At 45.1% G+C, this 24,112-nt stretch overlaps 1 protein-coding gene across 2 annotated transcripts; it reads right to left on the reverse strand.

The window, feature by feature from the left end:
* Nucleotides 1-980: 980 nt before the first annotated feature.
* MXD1 (MAX dimerization protein 1) lies at nt 981-23,849 on the reverse strand. 2 transcript variants are annotated; one of them, XM_006201549.4, is made up of 6 exons: nt 23,509-23,849; nt 22,673-22,772; nt 17,921-17,950; nt 5,417-5,531; nt 3,661-3,820; nt 981-3,545 (listed from the first exon to the last, which is right to left on the reverse strand). In XM_006201549.4, the coding sequence occupies exons 1-6, from the start codon at nt 23,579-23,581 to the stop codon at nt 3,361-3,363; spliced, it is 663 nt and encodes a 220-aa protein (XP_006201611.1). In that variant the 5' UTR covers nt 23,582-23,849; the 3' UTR covers nt 981-3,360. The 2 variants fall into 2 exon arrangements, with proteins under 2 accessions (XP_006201611.1, XP_006201610.1); XM_006201548.4 differs by having other exon boundaries at nt 981-3,548; nt 23,509-23,847.
* Nucleotides 23,850-24,112: the final 263 nt, after the last annotated feature.

The following is a 24,112-nucleotide window of genomic DNA, read 5'->3' on the forward strand; positions in this document are numbered from 1 at the left end:
GAAACCCAGGTAAGGACCCTTTGTTTCTTTTGAAAAAAGTAGAGGTTACAGGAAAATGCCCACCTTTAAAAAAACAAAACAACCACCCAAAACCGCTCAAGTGGCCGATTGCAGGGTCAGGGCCTACTTAGTGCTCGGTCCTGAATCGGCACTGAAATGATTTTCGTTTTGGGTTGACAGGGAGGAAAATCTAGGTCCTGCTCTTTGAGTCACTAGCATTAGATCTGTGACTAGAGAAAGGAGCAGCAGTCACTACGAGCACCTTGAAGCCCAGAGCTCTGCTTAGCGAAAGGAAACAAATGCCCTGGGTGCCCGCCTGCCATCCTGAGCCAACAGGCCTGGAGGCCAGGCTTCGTGGGATGTTAACAGAAGCACACATATGTATTTTCTCACTGCATGAAATTAAATGGGACTACGTACCCTTATCTTCCCATCTGCATTGCAGTGGTATCAATAAGAGTGTAGTTTAGATTCCTTTTTAGTTTTTTAAAACGAGTTTTCACATAAAAATATGCATGTGCCTATATTTACACACATCTATATTTACGTACAAGAGTTCAAAGTCTTAAAGGCTGGGGTTTATATCTTTGCCCGTCCCCTCCCCACAACAACCCTAAAGGAAAGCTTTTCCATTTTGCTTAAAAAAGGAAAAAAACAAACAGAATCAAAACCACTGTATAGCTCTTAACAGTCATGCTGGTGGATCAGTGAATGAGAGGACAGGTTGGCCATCAGGGCTGCTGATCAGCCACGTGGGGAAGGGGGTTAGCTGCCTTGGGCTGAGTTTGCTGGTCCTGAAGGTTACAGTTTTGGTTAGAGAGAGGCCCGTCTGGCACGCCGACTCGGTCTACCTCGAGCTCTGAAAGGCATGTCTAACCCTGGTGTCAGTTTATCACAAGTGCATTAAAAATATAGAGATCTATCAAGTTCCACATTTATATGCAATCAAATTGAAAAGGACCAGACAAACAGTGCAAAGGTCAAATAATTACTATTTTATATTGGGACAGTACATTTCATATTTCAACCAAAAGACAAAAATGCAGTTTAACTGAAAGGCACAACAATTAAAACACAGAAAATGATGGCATCTCGCAGATGCCTTATTTCTAAATTAAACAAACAGATACACAAGTTTTGTTCCCTTCCCTCCCCCAGTGCAAGCCCACAAGCTTTGTCCAAAGTCTGGAGTTTTCGATGCCAAACAGCATCCAGCATCGTGGACTTGTGAGGCGCTTGAACGTAGCGATTAAACAAAATGCTTGAGGTCCAGCGAATGGCATTCAAAAGGGACCTCAAAGTGCAGATATATCTTTTTCAAACATGTTACAGGCTGAGCTGGCTCTTTTGAACACTATCAATCACTCTGCTTAAATTCAGGAAGCAGGCTTTAAAAATGCAAAAGGCATACAAGTTGTATTTCAGTGCAAATCTTCAGCTGGTAATTGGAAAAGATTCCAACGATTTAAAAAAAAAAACCAAAAAACCTCCTTTGTGTCACCTGCCCCTCCCCCTCCCCAAAGCGGCAAAGAAGAGAAAAACCAGAGCAGAACAAAACCAGAAGAATGACAGATGACTTTGGAATCATTTAGGAACCTGCGACTTCCAATCAAAAAGATTTTGTTTCAATACGGCAAAGAATCGTTAAAAAGCAAAACCAAACACAGAAGTAACCTTGCTTTGTTTAGACTCTCTTGGGGTCTAGAACGAGCTTCCGCGTGCAGTGCCTTTGAACTGTGAGTCGCGGGGAAGGAGGCGGCGCTGAGGAGTGGGAGGCTGGGCGGGCTGGGGGCCACGGGCCCGGGGAGCCCGCTGGCCACCCCGCCACTGCTTCAGCCGTTGAGCCCTTAAGGTTGCAGTGCGTCTGTGGAGTCTAGGAATGTCATCACCTTGTGACACACTCTGTTTCAGCGTCACAGATTTTACAAATGGTTCAAATTCAATGAAAAAGATTCGCCAGAGGCTGAAAACATCGAGACCTCAAAAATATGAATGCTAAAATATTAAGGGGCGTGAACCAATTTTGGAGCTACCTACATACAAAGTTTCTAGAACATCTATAAAAGCACAAAGTCATAAGAATTTCTTTCCCATTACATTAGTTTTATATAAAATGAATAAATAGTATTTATAGATTTACTGTGTCTTATGTACATACACATGTGCTCTGTTTTAGCTTAAATAAAAATGCTACAAACTGGGGGTCCACTTGAGGGAGAAACCATAACCAAAAAGGAAAATCGGCCTTTTAAACTATCTACCCAAAAGCCTCCATAAAGAAGTTTCTGGGTGTATCCAAAAATAACTGAGAAGGAGAGGAATTCTAGGAATGGTACCATCCCCTCCTGTTCACCTGCAACAGGGCGTAGAAATGTGGATTTTTCCTTTCATTGATGATGGACACTAGCTCAGCTAGTCCCAAAGCTCAGTTATTGCTGAAAGTTAAATAGGAAAATAGATTAGAATTGGACCAAATGTCGCTTATTTGGGAGAAAAAAAAAAAAACCAAACCAGAGCATAATCACTTTGCGTTAAGTGGGAAATGGAGATCTCGTTTATCTCTGAGGTAGGAAAAAAAAATATTCCAGAGATGAGTAGCATGACCAACTTTGAGGGGAACGTGGCTCGAGAGCGGTACCCGGCACGGTCCCCGGGACGGCGCACAAAAACAGATTGTACCGTTGTGTCTGTGCGAACAGACAATGCTGGACCTTTCACGGGCTGGGCCACCCCAAAGATGCGCTCGCCAGGTGTTCAGCTGAGAGTCACAAGTACTGCTTCGTCCGCACGCGGGTCGGGGGCGTGAGCGCGGGCTGTGTGTGCAGGGAGGGTGCTGGAGGCATCCCTGACTCCTCCCTGGGGGTGCGGGCCAGGCCTAAGTGCTCTTAAATGCCACTTTCAAAGCTTACTTTGGAGTTCTGAGTTCAGGATCTCAACTTGAAAAGTTTGTTTCCTTCAGTTTCCTAAGCACGAGACACGTTCGGACATTTCTGCTGGGCAAGGAACGTAGGAAGCCAGCAAACTGGAAGAAAGGACTGGGAGACACTAGGGAGGGGACAGTACACACGAGGGGGAGATGGCTGAGATGTGAGAGTTGCTTTTTCGGTCTAAGAATTTTTGGGTGCTTCGAATCGATTGGAATGTACGGTCTCTCAGAGACGAGTTTGTACAGAGAGAGAGAGAGAAGCTAGAGGATGCACTCAGAAACCTACGATCCTAAGTGCTCCCCTGAACACTTGTACAAAGCTGACACTGGCGCAGGTGGGACATGGAAGGTGACGTGCAAGGGGGCTGTGGGCAGGTCCGATACGCTACCTAATCAGAGCCGTCCGGGAGGCAGCCGAGCGCCCTCTCTCTCTCTCAGAGCCCGACACGTGGCTTGTGACTGTCCTGGAGCTTTATTCTCTTGATGCCGGAGCTGGAGTAGCCCTCGTCGCTGCCCAGGCTCTGCGTGCTGCCCCGCTCGTCCGAGTCGCTCACGCTGCTGCTGCCCCAGTCCAGGTCGCCCGTGAGACAGTCCGTGCTTTCCACGTCCACGTCGATCTCTTCTGGGGGGACAAGACAGGGGGGCTGGGGTGAGGGCGGGTGGGGGGAACTCGGGCCGGGGAGCCAGGCGGCCGGGCCGGGCCGGCGGGAAGGGGAAGCGGGCGGGGGGCTCACCCCTGTCGGAGTCCGAGCGCTCGGAGGACACGGCGGAGCCGGTGCTGTCCATCCGCATCCTCTCGGTACCCAGTTTCTCCAGCTGCCTCTTCAGGTGCCGCTGCTCTCGCTGCAGCTGGTCTATTTGGTGAATGGCTTTTCTGTCACAATCTTCAAGTTTCTGCGGGTCAAAGGGGCAGGTGTTGGTGCTCACAGGTGGGTTTCCGTTTTGGTAACGACCCTGCCTCTCCCTGCCCGGCCGTGAGAGGTGCCGGTGGCCCTCAGGAGCCACTGGCCGTGTCGCAGGGATGGGAAGCCGACAGGCCGGCGCCTCCTGACCTCATCTAACTTCTCCGGTGTCCACAGCGCTGGGATCCCGGCACCCTCGACGGTGAGGCTGACAAGACCGGCCCGGTCCCCTTGTCTGTGATGATGCCCTGAACACCCAGGCTCTGAGCTACAGCCCTACACGTGACGGGAGCTCAGGAAACACGCTTCCATTTCAAAGTATGCCTATTCCGCACGCGTCCCAGTGACACAGGCGCTTCTCTGTGGCATATGCCAGATCGCAGTTCACTTAGGGAAATAATAGTCCCTTTTGAAGTCCTGATTCCAAACTGTCCAACCTAGGAGCTTAGAGAACACATCTCCTTGGATTTTTTTTAACAGATCTCTATCTTCTCCGATTATGAAGATTGTCTAATTGTGGTGGTTTTGTTCTAATCAGGGGTTCTTTTCCCCCAGAACGCCCATGTATGTAGGCTACTAATCATAATCCAAGTGACATTTGTCAGGTCAGGACTCTGACTATAAAAACAGACTAAACAGTGATTGTGGCTCTGGCTCTCAGGGGCTATTCAAGCCACATACCGAGTGCTGACTCGGTTTCTGACCCTCCGAGAGGTGCTGGGAATACAAAGTGAACACAAAGACCAGGTCGCCTCCCTTGTAGAGTCTATATTCTAACAGAGGATGGAGGCAACCAAACAGTCACACAAACCAGTCAGACGTCAATTGTGACATGTGTTGAGAGAGAAAGATGCCCAATAATAATAACTCTCTGTTGCAGGAAGGAGGCTTCCCTGCACTGCTGAACCTGTGCTGAGTTCTGAAGCATGACAAGAAATTAACTGGGTGAAGAAAGGAAGGGAAAGCATACCAGGCAGTGGGAACAGCACGTGCAAAGGCCCTGTGGTGAGAGAACTTGACAAGTGCCAGGGACAGAAAGAAGGGCTGGAGCAGGAAGGGGAGCGTCTGGCACCAGCCGCTGCTGCACGCACAGGGGAGGGCCGGGTGAGGCAGGCCTGGTGACACAGTGTGTCCTGAGCCACAGAAGAATTTTAAACATGGTGGCATGCTGATTTGAGCTCTCGCAGGACTGCTCTTGGGAAGCATGGAGATGAGCTTTGAGGGGGCCCCTCAGGAGTTTACTGGGGAGATGATGGAGTTTATGGAAATAGAGCAGACTGTGAAACATGGAAGTCCTGGATGTCGACATTTGACTAAGGAGCAAGATGATGACAAGATCAAGGATGAGCCTAGGTGTCTGGCTTGAACCAGCAGGTGGACAGTTGGATGGACAATTTAACTTCCGGTGCACAGTGGGGAGAACTACTCCATTGGGTTCTGGACGTGCTGAGTCTGGGATTCATCCAAGAGGCAGGATGGAGGCGCTCAGAGGAGAGGACTGCCTTGGAGATTCACATTTGATGTCCCTCATAACAGCAAACGTTCACTGGGCAGGTCAAGATAAAAAGGCATCACAGGAGGCACTTACCTTTATGTGCAATTTGGCTTTTGTTAATAAGCTCAACGTAGTGTGTCTGTTTGATTCCGGACCGAGTGGCACCAGCCCCTTCAACTTCTCCAGGCACAAGCGAAGGTGGGCCCGTCTGTGAAAACAAGATCACAGTAGCATTTGAGACTTAACTAGCCGGTCAGAAGGCACCCGGGAGAACAAGTTCTCAGAGAGTCCCAAGTTACTCAGGCCCAGTGATAGCAAATGTCAGCGATGACTTCTGGCCAAATGAACATCTTTTGAAATTAGACAGCTCTAGCAAAAACCAAGGAAAAGCAAAACCCAAGGTTTTCTAAAGTTAAGTCTGTAATACAGGTGGAAGGGTAGAGACTAATGTCCACTATTATTAAGCACATGTATCAGGTTATTTCAAGGTTTCTGGGATATGATGTGAACCTCAGAACACCCAAGTTCAGAAAGTAATGCCATGCCAATGAGAGAATCCTTTGAACTGATGCTTCTCTTTCCCACTTCAGGACCACGAAATCACTACAACTGCACCTGCCAAAAATGATATTTACACACGTGAATGACAGATGTGCAGGGTTATTTGTTACAACTTGATCTATAATAGCACAGACTTGAAACAACCCAACTCATCACCAATAGGGAACTGATCAAATAAACTATGGTGCATCCAAACAGTGGAGAACCATGCAGCTATGGAAACAGACTGGAAACGTGCTCTACGTTCTACAAGGAAACAGCACTAGGATACAGCGCTAAGTGAAGAAAAGCAAGATATCGAGCCATGCAAATAACATGCTATCTTTGGGTGAAAATAGGGGAGAAATAATTATCTATATTCATGTTTTCTTGTATGACAAAGTCTAGAATGACACAGAAGGAACTACTAACAGTGCCTAGGCGCAGACGGGTCGGGGGGGTAGTTTTACTGAATAATTTGCTATACTTTTTGGTTTTGCAACCATTCAAAAAGTTAAATTTTTAAAAATAAGGGAAAAGCATGTCAGTGGTACTGCTATGCTAACAAGCATGCTGACAGCTGGAGGTGACCACACGCAGGTCCTGGAACGCGACAGAATGGCGCAGGGGGACAAAGCGGGAGAAAGGCCATGTGGAGCACAAGACGCAGAGACCCGCTGAAGAGAGGGTGTTCGGTACAGACTGACCAGATGCACAGGAGTCCCTAAAACTCTGGAAATTAATACTTCACTGAAACCTTGGTTTATCCGAGAACCTAGCAGATTCTCCATGAATGTGAGAAAGAGCCAAGATTCAGCGTTTTTGCTTCAGCCCACCAGCTCCTCAAAGGCCATTCCAGTCCACAGTGATTCCTCCATTGTCTGCGTACTTATTTGTTTATACTGTTCATTGGGAAACTCACTGTTCTGCCTGGAATTTTTGATATTTGTTAACCATTCGCTGCCAACCCCCTAGAAAGTGGGGGCGACAACTTACTCGGGTTGTCACAGTGCCTTCCCCTCCCATACGCTTAATGCATGTTTGCTGCTTGGATGGTGTCATCTTTTCCTCTAGACTTCAAGCTTCTCGGGGCAGAATCCATCCCTACCACATCTCTGCACCTTCAGCAGCGTGCAGGGTCCTGGGGTTTTAGACACACATCCACTGCCTTCCCCCAGAGCGACCTGGAGTAGAGCTCCCAGGAGCCTGGGAGGCCACTCTCCAACTGAACTGGGAGACAACCGGAAAGCTTAGTTTGCCCATTTTTTTCCCTCTTAAAATTTTTTGTCGTATTAGTAAAAGTTGGGATCAAACGAAGAAAACTGCTTCATAAAGCTCTAATACAGGTCAATGCGCCTGATGCTGACCAAGGAAGTCAATGCACATCCTTCACATCAAGGATTTGGGATGCTCCCCCAAGGCAGATCTCACAGGTAGATCTGAGCCCCCTGCCTCATCTGCTCTGAGCCTCTTTCCTCATCTGGCTTTCGAGGTGGTCCTAGACTCTCCAAGGGCCCTCTAAGCCTTGACAAGCTCAAGGAGTCCAGCATTCAGTCCCGAGCCAGGAAGATGGAATGGTCCAAACACCTTACTATAAGGCTTCCACGTGCTCTGAAAACCTGCCCACCTGGAATGGCCACAAACAAAGACTCACATTAGGGGTTTGCGCCTCCCACTATTGCACGAGGGACAAAACCCCAAACAGAATCTGTGTATAAAATGTTTTTGTTCACCTCGGGTAACATTCAAAAAGAGCCATGAAAACAGATCATGTTATTAGAAACACCATGAGGAAGTATGACTAGTCACTTACACAGCAGTCCAATACTCTCCACAAAGTTTACAGACCCAATTTTTTTTTCAAGTTCAAAAATTAAAATTAGATTGAGACATTTTTCAGCCTGCTCATTGTTTGCAAAGACTGCATGATTCAGAACAGTGTCATACTGGTCCTTTTACGACGTGGGTTTATCTACAGATATGAGTATGTAAATTTTCAAGGAAGTTTGTCTACTGATAAAAATAATAAAGTCATCTCTCCATGCATCATCATTTCTAGTTACCCAGGGAGTCTAGCCCAGAAAGTACAATTTCCCTACCCAAACGTGCATTTCCAAAGAACATGCCCAGTTGTGAAACTCGAAATAAGCCACATGCCTAATTCACGCTTACCATAGTACACGTTCATTCAGTGTTTCCCGGCCTATTTTTTATGAAAATAGGAGCAGAGAGCTTTCTGGATTTTTGGAGAGATCAAGGCCAACTGGTGTCTGTGGCAGTGCCCTCCTTGGCCTGCTCCAGCCTGACGGTTGCCCTGCCCACCTGCAGACACATCCCCAGGCCGGTACCTGAGCCAACCCCAGGAGAGGGAAGAGATGTATGAAGCAGGCCCAGTTTCATCACACAGTAGTGAAGTTCAATTCCTGAACCAGACGAGAAAGGACACAGACCCCTCTGCTCCCACAGAGGGTCCTGAACCCTGAGACACACCCCCACCCTCAGGCCAGGACCTGGAATCCTTCAGCCAGCCCCGGGCACCCATGGAGCGCCTAGATCCAAAACTAGTAGACCAAGCTCTTGTCCCAGCCCTCAGCCCTCAGCCCTGACCATTCCCTGGCCCAGGGCTCTGGCCTTCAAGAAGGGGCCTCCTGTCCCATTGAGACCCAGGTCTAACTCCTCTTTGGGGAACTAGCAGGGGTTTCACTACATATTCTCAACAGGGAGCCCCTCAATACCTCCATCTGACCCGTGCTTGATCCCCTCTCATCACGTATTCACACAGACCTCCTTCTGTTGTCAAGACGGGCCTCCCAGCTCCCCACCCCCAGCAGAAAAGGGTAGTGCCAGATCCCGGCTCCCTCCTGCCTCAACTGCCTCCTCTTTTTGCTCCGATCCAGCTGCTTTGTAGGTGATGAGCTCTGACAAACCTCACCTGCTGACTCTCAGGAATATTGCCCTCCTTATTCTGACTGGGCTGATACACCTCTGGTCTCCAGGAGCACAGGAACCCATCTTTGATCCGAGCTACAGTCAGAGATGCTGACTGGGATCTATTCTGATGTTAATCTAACGTGGTCTCTAACTAGTGATAACTAAACTAGATACAAACTAGAACTTCAAACTAGAGCTTCTGTTCAGTAATTTTTTTTTTAGTATCTCAAGTTTTATTTATTTTTGTTTTTAATTATTTTTACATTCTGACTCTGTCAGACACTATACAACCCAATATGAGTGTAGTGATTAAGGGTAAAGGTTTGGGATCCTGGCTCTGCCAATTTATTTCCTGTGCAGCCTTGAGTGAATTACTTAACTCCACGTAGCATCAGTTTCCTTGGCAGCGGAGGGAGGGTGGGGGGGGCAACAATGCCTCCTTGTGAGGACCACTGTGAGCATTAACTGAGACAGGGTGTGGAAGCCCCCAGCCAGGGTCTGACATGAAGCACTCTGCATATGGTGGTGGTTATTCTTTCAATCCTAGCTTCCTTTGAGGAAGGATAATTGCTGGGAGCAAACACACATAATTATAACCCTAACATATTCCTTTCAAAATCAATAGGGAACTCAAGAGTGTCTCACTAGGCAAATAGAGACTGGCTGTAAAATCCAATTCACTAAATGCTTCTTTAAGGAAAATGGACATCTCTTGTCATTAAAAGATTCAATGGAAAATCTCACCCAGTTTCTATGGAAATGCAGATCTCACTTATGCTAAAGGTACTATTTTTTTTTTAAACATTTAAAACTTTAGCAAGGATTTCACAAAGCTAATGCTTCCAAAGGGGAGATTCCTTGGTGGCCACCTACATCACGTAGAGGCAGGGCTAGGAGGGACGCCAAGGTCGGGACGGAAGGATCCGAAGCACCCTGGGACCTCCGCCTGTTATCTCCAGTGCAACAGCCAAAGGCAAATAAAAGTCAGGGCAATAAGTATCGACCTTGGAAATCCAAGCACGTCTCTGGATGTGTTATCCATATCCAGAGAACCTAAAGTATCTCCTACAACAGCAGGAAGAAGGGACAGCATATCTAACAACAAACTTAAAACCGTTTGGGAAGCATCTCTGGGAAGAAAACTATAAAAACTGTGCTGACATGAGAAAATCTGAACAAACGGGAAAAACAGCACATTCCTAGATATGAACCTTCGAAGCAAAAATGCCAATGTGACCCAAGTCTGTCTACAAATTTAACATAATTCTTGGAGGGGGGGGGAATCTCAGCAGTGTTCTTTTTAATGCTGGGAAATTAGTCTAAAACTTCACCTAGGAGAATAAATGTGTGAGACCGCTGAAATGTTTGAAAAAGGAAAAGAATGAAGAGGAACGTGCTATACCACTTATTCAATTGTATTTTAAATCTTCCATGATTAAAAGCAGAATATACTGATACAGGAAGAGACAGACAAGTTCAAGTGCAGAAAAGAAGAAAAAAATTCCCAGGAAGAGACTTAAGAAGAGAGATACGACTGCAAGTCCTTGGAGCAAGAACGCATTATTCAGAAAATAGCAGAGGAGGGGGGAGGTTAACATCAGAATAGATTCCAAATACACTGAAGATCTGAATATAAAGTATATTTGGGTCCCACACAGTCCTGTTGGCAGTTTTACTTAACCCTTGTCAACCATGAATTATGGAAAATTAAAAATGCCAAGTGAAGGGAGTCATTAATGAAGTGGGCTCTAGCCTGTTTGGGACACTGCCTCCGCCCCGAGCTCTGGCACTGACAAGAAGGCCCCTGGGCTCGCCGCTGCTCTCAGACAGTTCTGGATGCTGCTCTGTTTTATCTCTGCCTTGAGACTTGAACTTCTTGATTCTATCCATGCCTCTCTCTCTCAGGCCAAGAGATTGTAAATTGGGGGAAAGATGCAACAAAAGAATACTACAGGTGGATGTGCTGTCTACAGAGAGCGCCCCTGAATTTACTGTGTCAGCCCTAAAGTTCTTCCCGACTTGGATGTAGTCAAGGCCAGGAATGGTATGAAATCAGGTGTGCGTGTGACTGTGTGTATGTGTGTGACTCTGAGTGTGTGTGACTGTGTGTGACTGTGTGTGTGTGACTGTGAGGGAGGCACTGTTGTCAGAGGTCACTCTTCTTTACTGAAGGTGTAACTGAACTCTCTCCCTCAGATTTTCACGACAAAAGAACGAGTCAGGTCAGGGCAGAGTGAACAGGATGGCAGCCAGTGCAGAGGGCAGATAAGTGACTAGGTTCACAGGCAGAAATCTTGAAACGTACCCTTGGCTCTTTCGTTCATTTATTCCACTAGATTTCTGAGGATTGTTATGCACTGCCACCTTCCTGGGTGCTGGGGATAAAATGTTAAGTAAGGCCAAGTGCCTGCCTTGGAAGCACTTAAAATTTAGCTGGAGTGATCAAACATGTAAACAAATCATTGCAGAATTATCTATCTGAGCTACCTTCAGACCAAGACAAATATCAGCTCCCACTGAAAGTTCTAGAATGGGCTCCCCTTTGCCCTCTACCAATCATTCTTTCTTTTCCCTCATCCACATCTTGTTTGACTTAACTTCTCCATAAAGGTTTTTGCTTTCATAGCCTATCAGAAGCTTTTTTCCTTTCCAAATAGATCACATGCATTTACCCATTCATTCGCATGCTGCAGGCCTCCTGTGCGTCCGAATGTTCTGTTTCTTTCATTACCAAATAATGAAAGTGACCAAGTCTTCTATTTCACGTTAACCCCCTGGAGCCTAGAAATAATAATGCACCTGCAGACGCTGACCTAAGAGCAGAATCCGATATCCTTGGTAATTCATGCCCCTTCTCTTTGAGGAAAGCCCTACTTAATGAACATGATACACGGGACCTCACTGAGTACTAGTCTTCGTTAAAATTGGGCCTAAAATGATTAACCAAAGAAGGGGGAAAAAAAGTTACATAAACAATATCCTATTTTCTCCTCCCTTTGTGTGGACACAGACTTAGCCAATTAAATAGCTTTATAAATCCTATAGAATGGTTGGAGTTTGAATGAAAAATAATTTCAGCTATGGGTATGTGTAAACTCTATAGTGATTTAAAAAAAAAAAAAGAGTATTTAGTATAGGCTAAAAGGACCCTTTAAAGGGTCAAAAATTACTCCCTACAAGTGATTATAGATCACAGAGATCACAATCTTTTCCAGATTTTGGATTGAGAACAAAGCCTTATTGGGTTAAACAAAAAATCTAGGTGGAGACTACAAGTCATGCTTTGAGGAAAAACGTAGTCTCCTGTTTCTAAAATGATCCCTTTATAAACAGTTGCCAAATGCATCATTATTACTGACTTAAGTGGAACCTTGGAAGGTTCTGGAGATTTCTCATAACTGTGACAGTCATCTTTGTACAATACACAACGGTGGTGACACACGCTAGCCGTACGGGAAACACGGCACTCAGCGGACGGTGCGCGAACAGCGACTCACGGGGGCTACGTTTTAAACTAATAAAATCACTTTTCTATTAGAAGTATTCAATACACAAGTATTTAATTTTTCCTTTCTAGAGCCCATATTTTTAAAAAATACAAGATGTATATTATAACTAGTACTTGCTAGCTCAATCGCACCTATTCCCATAGACTATTCACGTCTATGACAAAAAGTCAGGGGGTGCCTCCAGTGTTCCCAGGAGGGGACTGGAAACCGGCTGAAAAAGCAGCATGTTTCTTCTCTAAGTTCTTCCAAGAGGTGTAGTCTGGGAAAGGTGGACTCCGGTGGTACAGATCTGAGTGCCCCCCCGCACCATCTCCATAGAGCAGCTTTGCACACGGAGAGCTCCCTCCCTCCTTTGTAACAACCAGGCTGTGCCCTTCACCCCATGTGGCAACAAAGCAGTGTGGGTCTGTTACGACATCCCAGGGTGAAATCTGAATGTGGTCAAGGGCGTTCAGTAGTGGTAAGAGTGGTGCAATGCACACCACAGCTCAGGCGCAGTGCAAAAGGCAGGCCCTACCCCTTCCGATACGCGGAGCGTGGCCATCTGAAAAGCCAGGACCCCAGAGAAACAACTATAAGGAACTGCAGTGAATTAGAACATCCTGCCAGAAGAGACCTGGCTGGAATGGTTTCTCATGCCAGACCAGATGCCACTGAAATACTGTTGGACCGGATGAAAATAACAGCTTAGATCAGGCTGTTGAGTCCTCCTCACAGAGCACACACAAAAATCTTTTGTCATGGGGGTCAGAAGACTCTGGCAGAGGTAATCTCTCTAGACCAGCTGCCTCATTCCAGCAAGGCCTGCATGTGTACCATTCCAGAAAAACGGGCATCGGCAATTAAAGGAGATGCTAGAGCCTTCTTTTGAAAAACAGCCCATTCGAGCACCTGACTCTCGACCCACTGGCCGCAGCATATATGCATTCATTCACTCAGCCTCCATTTGCTGGAGGGCTCATTGGAAGGCATTCAGACCAGAGGAATTCCCAGCTAAGAAAAGGAAACAGCAGAATTATCTTCAGTAAAGGGCACATAACAACAACTAAAGACTAAAATATTTCGCATATTCCAACAATAATTAATTAGGCATCACAATGGGAAACCAACAGCAATTTTAAAATACATAAACACAAACTCAGGAATACCTTTTACAAGAAATTGCAAGATCTACATGGAAACCCTACAAAAGTACTCAGAGACAGAAAAGAGATCTGAATAAATGAAGACACACACCACATCCTGGCTGGAAAGCTCTGCGCTGTAAACATGAACTTTTAAAGGTTAATTTACATTGGAATTATTTAACTTGGATTTTGAAAATCCCCAAAGAATTTGGAGGATAAGGAATTGAAGGAGTGACTGCAAAATTCATCAGGAAAAGTAAACTGTAGTGGGGGTAGGTACCGCTCAGTGGATAGAGTGTGTGCTTAGCATGCACTGAGGTCCTGGGTTCAATCCCAGTACCTCCATTTAAATAAACAAACAAACCTAATTACCCCCCTGCAAAGAAATTTAAAAATTAAAAATTAAAAAAAAAAGGAAAAATAAACTGGTGAAAAGAGCTAAGAACATGGTAAAATAAAACAAGAAGGCGGGGAGAATAGAGATTTGCTTTACTGGATCCTGAAGTGCCTAAAACGTCAATGATTACAACAATGTATACTGTCTCAGGAAGAGCAGATGAGGTGGGTCAGTGGAACAGAACACATCTAGAACCAGACTTAGCCACAAACAAGAACTCAGTACACAACAGAGGCAGCAACTTCAAATAGTGAGAGAAGACTGACTCCGAAAAGGTAAACGATAAACTGGATAGTTAAATAATACAAAGGGGCCATCTCTTTCATATATACCCTTTGTATTATAGAACCTTTTCAAAATAAAGAAAAAGATAAACTCCTCGGTAGAAAACTGGGCAAAGGTTATTAAACAGGTAATTCACACACACACAAACTGCCAAAGAGATGAAAACTGTTCAACCGTGCTAGTAATATCAGAAATGCAAATTAAAACAAGTTGTGTGTCATTGTTTTTTGTTTACTTATCAAATTCATACAAGTCTTACGTTAAAATGTAAACTTGTGAAGGTCTAAGGAAAATATGGCCTATAACTTGCTTGGTGGGTAATCCAGCAGCAAACATCAGAAACCATAACGTGTATACCATTAATTCCATAACCACAAATCTGTCCTAAGGAAATGATGATGGTGTCGGACAGAGACTTTATCTATAAGGCAGTTTAAGGAAGCATCGTTTATATTAGCGAAATATTGGGGAAACCCTAAAATAGGGGGTTGGTTGAATGAATTATGACACATCTATATGATGTAACACTGGACATTCACTACAAGTAATGTTAGAAAGGGAGATTTAATGATACTGGAAAATGTTCACAATGTAGCTTGAAAGGAAGCAAGTGATTTGCTATATGATCCCGTATCGATTAAACAAAAAAGCACGCACAGAAGTCTGCGGGATGGGACTTAGCAGGAAGTCAGCACCTGTTATTGCTGTAAGGTCTACTTATTACAGGTCGTTTTTATTTTCTTGGTGCTTTTCTGAACTTCTCAACTTTCTACACTAAATTCTTTTAAAAGTTATTTTCCCCAAAACAGTGGGAAAGAGACATTTCAAAGTTCCATGGGTTGCCTCGGACTGCTAGAATGAGGGACGATTCAACTTTTGAGTGTGATTTTCTGTATTTCTCAAAATGTTCTACGCGATTAGTTTTTTTAAAAAGCAAAAACTACTACATGCTTATCAAGGGTGCTTCCTTCAGAGGCTAGACCCCCCAAATTAAGATTTGGAGAAGCACAGTCAAGCGACAGCCTCATACCTACAGTGAGACTACACTGAGCCCTCGGCCCCAGGGACGTGGTCTTTGTTGGGCTCTGGATTCCCAGCACTGAGTCCCCAGCATCCCTGGGCTCCACGAACACCTGGTCTATTAGATGGAAAATACGGTTGTGGCTGCCACCACCTCCCACCTTCACCATTCGAGAAGTCTTTTATCTTCCCATTGCCAAGATTATTATTAAACGGGCCGTGCTGAGCTCCTCATAGGGGAGTCCTGATGAACACAACCTATCCAGAATCTCTAAAGGGCCACAGAAAAGGTTTCTGTGTGAAAAATAACTAACACAAGTATAATAACTTTGCAATATTGAGAAGAGAAAAAAAAATCCAATTAGAAGTTCTTTTCCTAAGTTGCTTTTTTTTTTTGAGAGCTATGCCACTCTTTTTTAAAAAGTGATGTTAAGGTGAAAACCGGCAGAAGTGTATTAGCATCCAGCAGAGTGGTATTCTTTCATAGGATTCAGCAACTAAAACCAAGGAGACAAGAGCAGCTGTTGAGCTGACCTCAAAACCCTAAAATTGGAAGCATCCACGCTAACAAGCGAGAAGAACCCGACAACCTTTGGCTCCTCCCCTGGACTGCGGCAACCAATGCGGGGTTAAATTAAGTAACTTTGAGTCCTTCCTTCTCTTCTGTTCACAAGCTCTAGACTGGAGAAGACAATTATCAAGACCTTAGAAGACCCAATTCCAAAAAAAGAAAGGACAATAAGGAAACTAGATAGCCAACCCTTCGATAAGCAGAAGTTGACGGGTCACCTGGAAACAATTGGAATTATAAGCAGCTTGCCCAGTGATGGCTTCAAATCCAGTTTTCTGGAATCTTTGCCTCCACAGCCTCCCGTGCGTACCTCGACCTCAGCGCTCAGTGTGTTAACTGAAACTCTCTGTGTCTTTCTCGTGAGACAAACTACATTTCTCTAGGATGGGAACCAGCTGATTTAATACCCCAGTATGAACTTATTTAATACCCAGTACTGAGCACAAGCTCTTGGGACACTGTAGGTAGGAAAAAAATGTTCTTGATCAGCTAAAACATATGACAAAATTAACATTCTGTGGCAGTCCTGCAGGCACGGCGCTGCAGGAAGTCTAAGAGCCCTCACCTGAAGGTGAATAATGAAATGTGAGTCATAAACATAAATGCCTGGTGGGGAGGAGGAGGACTAAAAGGCTTTTCAGCAGAAACAGTCCCAGTTTCCCCAGTTCGCCCCAAAGGCAGGAAGATGGGAGAGAATCCAAAGATGAGAGAGAGAAGCCACATCTGACTGCCTTTCCGCCTTCAGAAGAGATACTTTTGAGTTTCCAGTTCATGATATGTAAATCCCTAAAGCATAAAGATGCTCTGATTTCAAACATGGTCACCACAATCAGAGAGAAACTGAAAGGGGAGGGTCTGGGCAGCCCTTCCGCCGATGAAACACACCAGATCCTGGCTTTCAGAACCAGGCTCCCTCTTCAAAGAGGCGCGTCAAATAACCGCATGTGTTTACAGAGCCGTCGTTACACACCATCCTCCTGTTTGTGCAGGGCACTGAGAAGGCCCCTCGATCTGGATGGGTCACCTGTATTTCAAATTGATGGGAGCTCAGAGACCAGAATGAGGCTTGTTCAATCGTTTGCAGCCCTGGCTGCACATAAGAATCACCCGGGGAGCCTTTAAAAAAATACTAGTGCGGAATCTCCGCCCAAACCAATTAAATCAGAATTGCTGGGGGTGAGGTTTCAGCGTTGGGGGGGGGGTGTTTTTTGTTTTTTTTAAAGCTCCACAAAGATTTATTAATTTTTTTCAGCATGGTAAAAGCAAGTGGTTGTGTGTGTGTGTGTGTGTGTGTTTTAAGTCTTTACTAGAGATAGAAGAAAATGTGCTTTAAAATACTCCACAGAGAGGGGTGGTTTTGATTACACAAGACTGGCAAAATATTGGTAAATGTGGAAGCTGGGCGATGGATACAAAGAGGTTGATTACATTATTCACTCTACTTTTGTATATTTGAAAAATTCTCTAACAGAAAGTTATTTTATAAACTCAGCAGAAGTAAAAATTTGTTTTCTTGTCCCCAAGTATATATGTGTATACTGTATTTAATATAAAAGTATTTTTTAAAACCATTAAAATAAAAGCTTTGCAAGTGATTCTAGTGTGCGACCAGAGTTGAGAACGAATAGGCTAACTCATTTGAAAAATAAAGATTTAAATAAGTAGCAAGAGGTAATCCCGGTAAGAAAGCAACTCAGGCTTGTGGCGAGATGGAGCCCAGTGAGGGCGCCGGCCTCTTCCAAGTGCATTGCCATCGCCTCTTTCTCCTCTGTGTGTATTTGCCTGAATTTTGAGAATCTTTATTCACAAGTGAACCGCACACACACACATATGTATGTGTATATATATAAATCTCTGTGTGGACCTGATTTAAGACAGCATGACCAATTATATTCAGGAGCATGTACTTTTTAAAAAAACACTATTTCTGGAAACATGGCCTCTGACCTAAAATGCTCTGGCCTGTGACAGTCCCACAGAAGGCCACTCCTCAGGAAAGGTGAGCGGGCTGCGGGGGTCAGGGCTGGGAGTGTGGTCTTTGCAACAAGAGAGCCCCCGGGTCTGGCTAAGTGGCTTACGGGCAGAGCTGATCAGAGGGCCCTGAGTGAACTCGTATATCAGGTGCTCATTATGCGAAATCAAGAACAACCAGGTCTCAACTTGATGAAGAAAGAATACAACAAAACACGGCCCCCGCCCCCAAAATCCCCAACTCACCTATTCTTCTCCATTTCATTGTGAGTCGATCTGAAAGAGGGAACAATAAGAGTTAAGATTATTCTTGTCTTAAAGGACTACTCCACACCAACATGATTCTAACTTCCTTCTCTCCCGAGTTGGTAGGAGAGAAGACAGAGAAAGGGACCTCCTAAAGAGACCAGTCCCCTTGGGGAATGAGATAAATGTAAATATCTACAACAGAGTTCAAGGAGAAGTGACAAACTAAGACGCATGCCCTCCCTAGGGGGAAAGTAATCCATTTGAAGAAAGGAAATAAAAGGGGTCTATTTATACAAAGAGTAAAACAGCTGCACAGTGAGTGCGATGTGGAGCTGGGTCACTTAATACCACAAAGCATCCTCTAGGCCGAGCACACAACAGTGGAGGTGGCGTCCCCACCCCAGCCCTGCAGTTTTTTCTGGATGTACTACACACCAAAATTGTATGCTACTTGTGTGACTGTAGGATACAGTTTTAAGTGCATAACAATAACCCTTCCTCCCTCAATCTTTCTACTCCCTGAAGTTATTATTTTATCAGGTACAACCTCCTGAAAGTCGCTACCAAGTGATTTTTGGGAAGGGGCTTCCAGAACTCAGCTCAACAAAAAGACGACAGACTGGTTAAGGCAGCGCTTTGGGTGAACTCTGAAGTCCACTGGCTGGGACTGTGGAAGAAATAAAATTCTTTACCATCCTGTCCTCGGCTAACCCCACGGTAAAATGGAAATAACAACTATTGCCAATTATCCACTGAACAAGCATGGGCCATGAGGGAGCAACTGTAAAAGTGATTAGAGAGCCTTGGATGAAAGCGGCAGTGTTTGTGAAATCATACTATTAGTGTGTTTACAACTGACCATGAATATAAGGCCTGGTCTGAGGATTTATGGACAGGTTTCCACAAAGGTCACGGGAGGTCAGCGAATGTGGCCATTTCAGTGTCCTCCTCACACAACTCATCCTTAACTGGCCCTTATATCCTTATAAATAAACTTGAGGAAGCTCCTCACATTATAAAGGAGCTGAATCTTGACCTTTCTTGGGGAAATTCTCTGGAATCTAACCAGCTCAGGAAAGTATGACCAAGCTCAGGTCAAGAATTCTGCGGGGCTATAATGGGAACCTTACTGGGCCCAGGAGATAAATTCTCACAGTAATCACGGAGGAACAGTACCTCCCTCAGTGCCTAGCCCCCCATTTACATCAAGGGCCACCACCACGAAGTTCATTCACACCAGAGGCTGGGGGTGGGGTGTGTGTATGGGGAGGGGTTAGTCTTGAAATGGGAAATGTCCAATCCCACACTAAAACTCCTCTTCCACAAGGCTCCTTGGATACCAGTTTTTATTTAGGAGGGAAAACAAGAAAATAATGACAGTATTTCAAATTTTAGAATATTTGTTTTCTAGACAAAGGCTATGTGAAGCTCAAAACTCGTTAACTTAAAAGCTTTAAACTGATTCACCTGCTTATCCCTCAAGGTTCTTCAGTTCTATTTTTCTGAAGGTATACTTCCTGCAGTGCCAGCAGGGTATCACAGTTAACAAGAGTCAGGCCTGCAACTGCAAACCTTTGGCTTTAAAGCACGTGGCATTCTGGTTTTAACAAGGAGTAACAAGTTCAAAGTCTGACAGATTTTTTTTAAATGGATGAAAGTATATGACAACAGTTGGTCAAGACTTCCCTGTTTAACTGCAGCCAAGGACCAACCTGGGAAGGTGGTGGAGAGCAGGGTGGATATTTGAAGAGAGCACGGTCTCTCTGATTACACAAAATAACAGCACATAGGGCACCCTCACCCCAAATTTCTGGATTCTTTGAAGATACATATAAAAAAAAATCGTAATCCCCAAGATAATCTTTTTAACAAATTCCATAAGCTGCACAACTCCTTCCAAACTTTGAACAGAGTTTTGGAAACTACCGATCTTATCTAATTACTTAAGAGTGTTGAACACATGGTGATTTTTCACAAGGGGACTTACATCAAATGGCTAGGGCATTACTGAAGTGCATTTGGTTTAGTGAAACTCAATTTGTCTTTAATAAAAAGCAGGCCTTTCAGAAAATGATCAGTTCAGAGGCTGCCTGCCAACTCTGTTGATGGATAAACATTTATCTTTTTAATTAAAGCACTGTAAGAATACAGACATGCCTTGTGTCAAAATCATTTTCCATGTGGTTACTGAAAAGATTCGATAACTCTGGAATCACTGATAAAGGTCAAAGGTCACCATTTAAAAATATATTCTAACAAAAAGATAACCAGGCCAAACTAGTCCTTGGGATTACGAAGACTCACCATGTCAAGTCAGCTGTATAGCCAGTGTCTGACAAAAGAAATGGGTGGATAGTGCTAAACTTCCTCTTTCATGTGAGTGCCAATGCCTGCTTTACCAGTTTAGCAAAAGATACCTTTAAGAACTCTGGATTTCAATTCTAAATATTTAGTAACTGATTTCAAAAATCAGTATGAAAGGAAAAAAAAGAGAAGATTTCATCTCCCCCTAGTTTTTTGGATGATTCCAAAACACTCAATATTCACAATTTCATTTGGTTTTTTTAAACAAGCAATTAGAAAAACTTGAGATCTGCATTTTCATTTCCCAAGAAGTCTGATCTGTGGCTAAATCTTGTTTTGTATTGTCCAAGGAAAAGTAACCCCTCCGATTCTACAAGCAAACAGGCCAGCATTTCAACCTAAATTAACAAGAAGAAACTGTTACCGATGGTTATGTAAACCAGCAGTAATCTCTCTATCGCCCTTACCTCAGTTCAAAATCCTGACCATATGTGGCCTTGGATATAAGTCTAATTCAAATCAAGGGGTCAAACTGCATTCTCTGGGGAGACGTCTCGCTGCTCAGGTAAGGGTCATTCCAAACAGGTCATGAAGGAAGTGATTACATTTAAGCACAACAACCTGCTCTTGCTTCATGTGTTTGCTTGGTGTCATCTCCCGGTTTAATCATGGCCTCTCAGAGATCCTTGCACCACTTCAGTTATTGCACGAATTCATTATTAGTCGAGAAACAGGGACAACTGTGGTGGTCTCCTGTCTCACTGTAGAAAGCAAACCCCATCCATTGACAGAAATAGTAGAGCTTTCCCCCAAATCTGGAGTTGCAGCCATTTTTCCAGGAGTAATGCTGGACATTCAAGAGAAGAGAAAGAATCTATTTCTTGGATCGAAATTCTCAACTCTCACTATTTTTCTTTCCTAATTACTTCTCTTCAACAACGTCCCCTTTTTTTCCTCACCACTGAACATCCCTTCAACAACTTTCTTGTGAAACTTAGGAGGAAACAGAGTGCTAAGAGTCAGGCCTTGACTATCAGTGTGGGCAATTCCTCTCAAACCATGAGTGGACAAGAATTAAAGTAACAAACGAACCACACTTTTCCAGAAAAATAAACCAAAAGGCTTCAAAGATCTAACAAAAAATTAAAACAAAATTACCGTAGCAAAATGCAACACAAAAATTGTTTTGTACCACCGCGGAAGTCAAGTCAGCATTAACATCCTTCCTAAAGGCCACCAGAACTCACGCACAGATCTATTTGCTACCACCTTCAGATAATGCTAAAGGTGGGAGGGGAAGGAAAAACCACCAGGTAACTAATTAACAGGTTCATCCTTCCTGCGCCTTCCTAATCAAGAGCTCGGCACATGTGTGCTGCTCACTCACCTCCCGTGATTCTACTGACACTAAGGACAACGGGGTGAATCAAAGACAGAAGAGGCAGCAAGAACAAGTGAGTTCTAGGTTCAGGTGGGAACCGTCTGGCTTTTAGTGGGCTGTATTATTGCACAGAGGCTAACCAAATACAGCTACTTGCAGGGGGTTTTCAGGAGAATGGGACACTTGGAAAAGGGTTCTAAATCAATAATGAAAATGTCAATGATTTTAATTTACTGGAATAAAAGGTCTAATTGAATGGATCTAATAAAAACAGATTTCCTAGCTAACTTAGTTATATTTTAAGGGCAAAGAGGGGAAAACAGGGCACAATAGCATTAACAGAGTACTCACATGTATCAGGAACTACATTCAGGGCTTTAATATGTGATTTCATTGACCATTAACCAAATACTTTCCAGTGAGATTTACAAATTTTAAGAACTATAAGGCTAACATAAAAGGACTGTGGCATATTAATATTTTAATATTATATGTTCCTCCACCACCAAAAAGGCAGGCTTTGACCTCAGTCATTCCTCTTTGCCATTATAAACAATGTGACAAATCAGATTGTCAGACAAATCCCTGTATTTAATTTACACGTCAAATATGAAACCCTACCACCTATGCCAAACCAAATACTTTAACATGGTTAAATAAAATCTTCACTATGAAAAGTAAAAAATGAATAATGTCCAGTATTTTCAATTACAGAAAACTTGCCCTGAATCTGCAACTTCTGAAGGCAAAATATTGTCAGTTGCTAATCTCACTTGAAGTTTCCCAGATGTTCACTCCCAAAGAGAAGAAAAGCAAAATTAAGTTTTTTTTTAAAAAAAAGTTCCTAACGAAATAGAAAATATCTCCATTTCTCTTTACTTTTTAGTCCCCTCAACCCAAACAGAGGGCAGTTTCCTCCAACCCCTTAAGACCATGCGAACGTTACTGAATCACGATCACCACCTCATTTACAGGATTATAACCACAACAGGCAACTTCCATTCTGCAGTTTGTATCACCTGCAGTATAGCCTAAAAGAGAAAAGGAAATATTTACCAAATTACCTGCTACTGCTGTTATTCTTCTTGGATTTGCTCCTCCGTTTTAAGGCATCTCTGTCCTTGTTATTGTATGGTAACATGGAGGCATAACCATGCTCAGCTTCTAGAAAACCGGAGGATCCAGTTAATGAATGAGCCCAGAACATTCAATACTCTCTCCCCTCCACAGTATTTCCTTTTAAAAATTGATTTATTTTTCATTAAAAGAATATCATAGAAATGATTAAACGGAGCAAGGTGGAATTCTTAGAACAATGATTGTTGTTTTTTCTCTTTTTTTAATTGTGTGAATATCCTCAATTCGGAGCAGGTGTAAGGAGCATTCCAGCTGCTCATTGTTGAGAAAGACACAGCAAGTCTCATGGAGTCTGGGCTTCCCATTGGCAACGTCCAGCAGGTTGGTGTGTATTAAGTGGGATCAGCTTCAGGCGAAGGTGCGGGGCAAACACCGGGAGCCTGAGCCGGGGAAGGGAGGATGGGGGGGCAGGGGAGGCGCTGCTCCTCCGGCTGGGAGACCCGGCCCCAGGCTCTGGGGGCCGGCCGGGACGAGCCCCGGTGAGGTAATCCAAGGGCCTGGCTGAGAGGGCCCCGGCAACCCACTTGCGACGGGGTGGGGAGGAAGCGGCGCTCAGGACCCCGGGGGCAGCGTCCCTTTTCCACCCCCATTCATTGCCTTCGGGGCAGCAGCGGCCTCCCTTCGGACCGCGCGTGGGGAGAGCTGGAGGGGTTGGGAGCGCCCGCGGTCGCGCTCTCCGCTCCTCCAACCACCCTTGGAGCCCCTGGGCCTCTCAGAGCTCCCGGACCCCACTCGGGGCCGGACCCCTCCCGTCCCCGTGCACCTCTCTCCCGCCGCTCCAGGTAGTCGGCCGCCTCCAGAAGCATCTGGATGTTCATCCGAACCGCCGCCGCCATTCTGCACCGGGGGCCGGAGCCTCGGGACCAACCCCCACTGCCCACGGGCTCGCCGCCGCCGGACACCCGCGCCCCGCTGTGGACCCCACAGAGCAGGGTTGAGAGAGCTTCTCTGGCGACGACTCTCGCGGGAAGGGGGAGGGGACCGGTGAGCTGGGCACCGCCGACACCGTGACAGAACCCGGAGAAGAGCAGCAGCCGCCACCGTCGCGGAGTGTTTATCCCCGACTCACCGTCCCCCCGCCCCCAGCCCCTTCTCTTGACAGGCCCGCTTCGGCTGCTTTCCTCATTGGGTACTCCAAGGAATGCCCCGCCCCTGGCCCTGTCCGATTGGGGAAGGGCACCATGGCCCCGCCCCTCAGGGTCCGCTCCTCTCTCTGGTTGATCACGCTTGACAAGGCCTGGGCTCCACCCCTACTTTCCAATTGGTGACAGAATTCGCAACTCCGCCTCGTGCTCCTTGCCTGTTTTCCATTGGTTCTATACCGACAACCGGGCCCCCTTTGCTTTGTTAGTATTGGCCAAGAGCTA

Source organism: Vicugna pacos, chromosome 15 (genome assembly GCF_048564905.1).
Source record: "Vicugna pacos chromosome 15, VicPac4, whole genome shotgun sequence".
NCBI classification, from domain to species: domain Eukaryota; kingdom Metazoa; phylum Chordata; class Mammalia; order Artiodactyla; family Camelidae; genus Vicugna; species Vicugna pacos.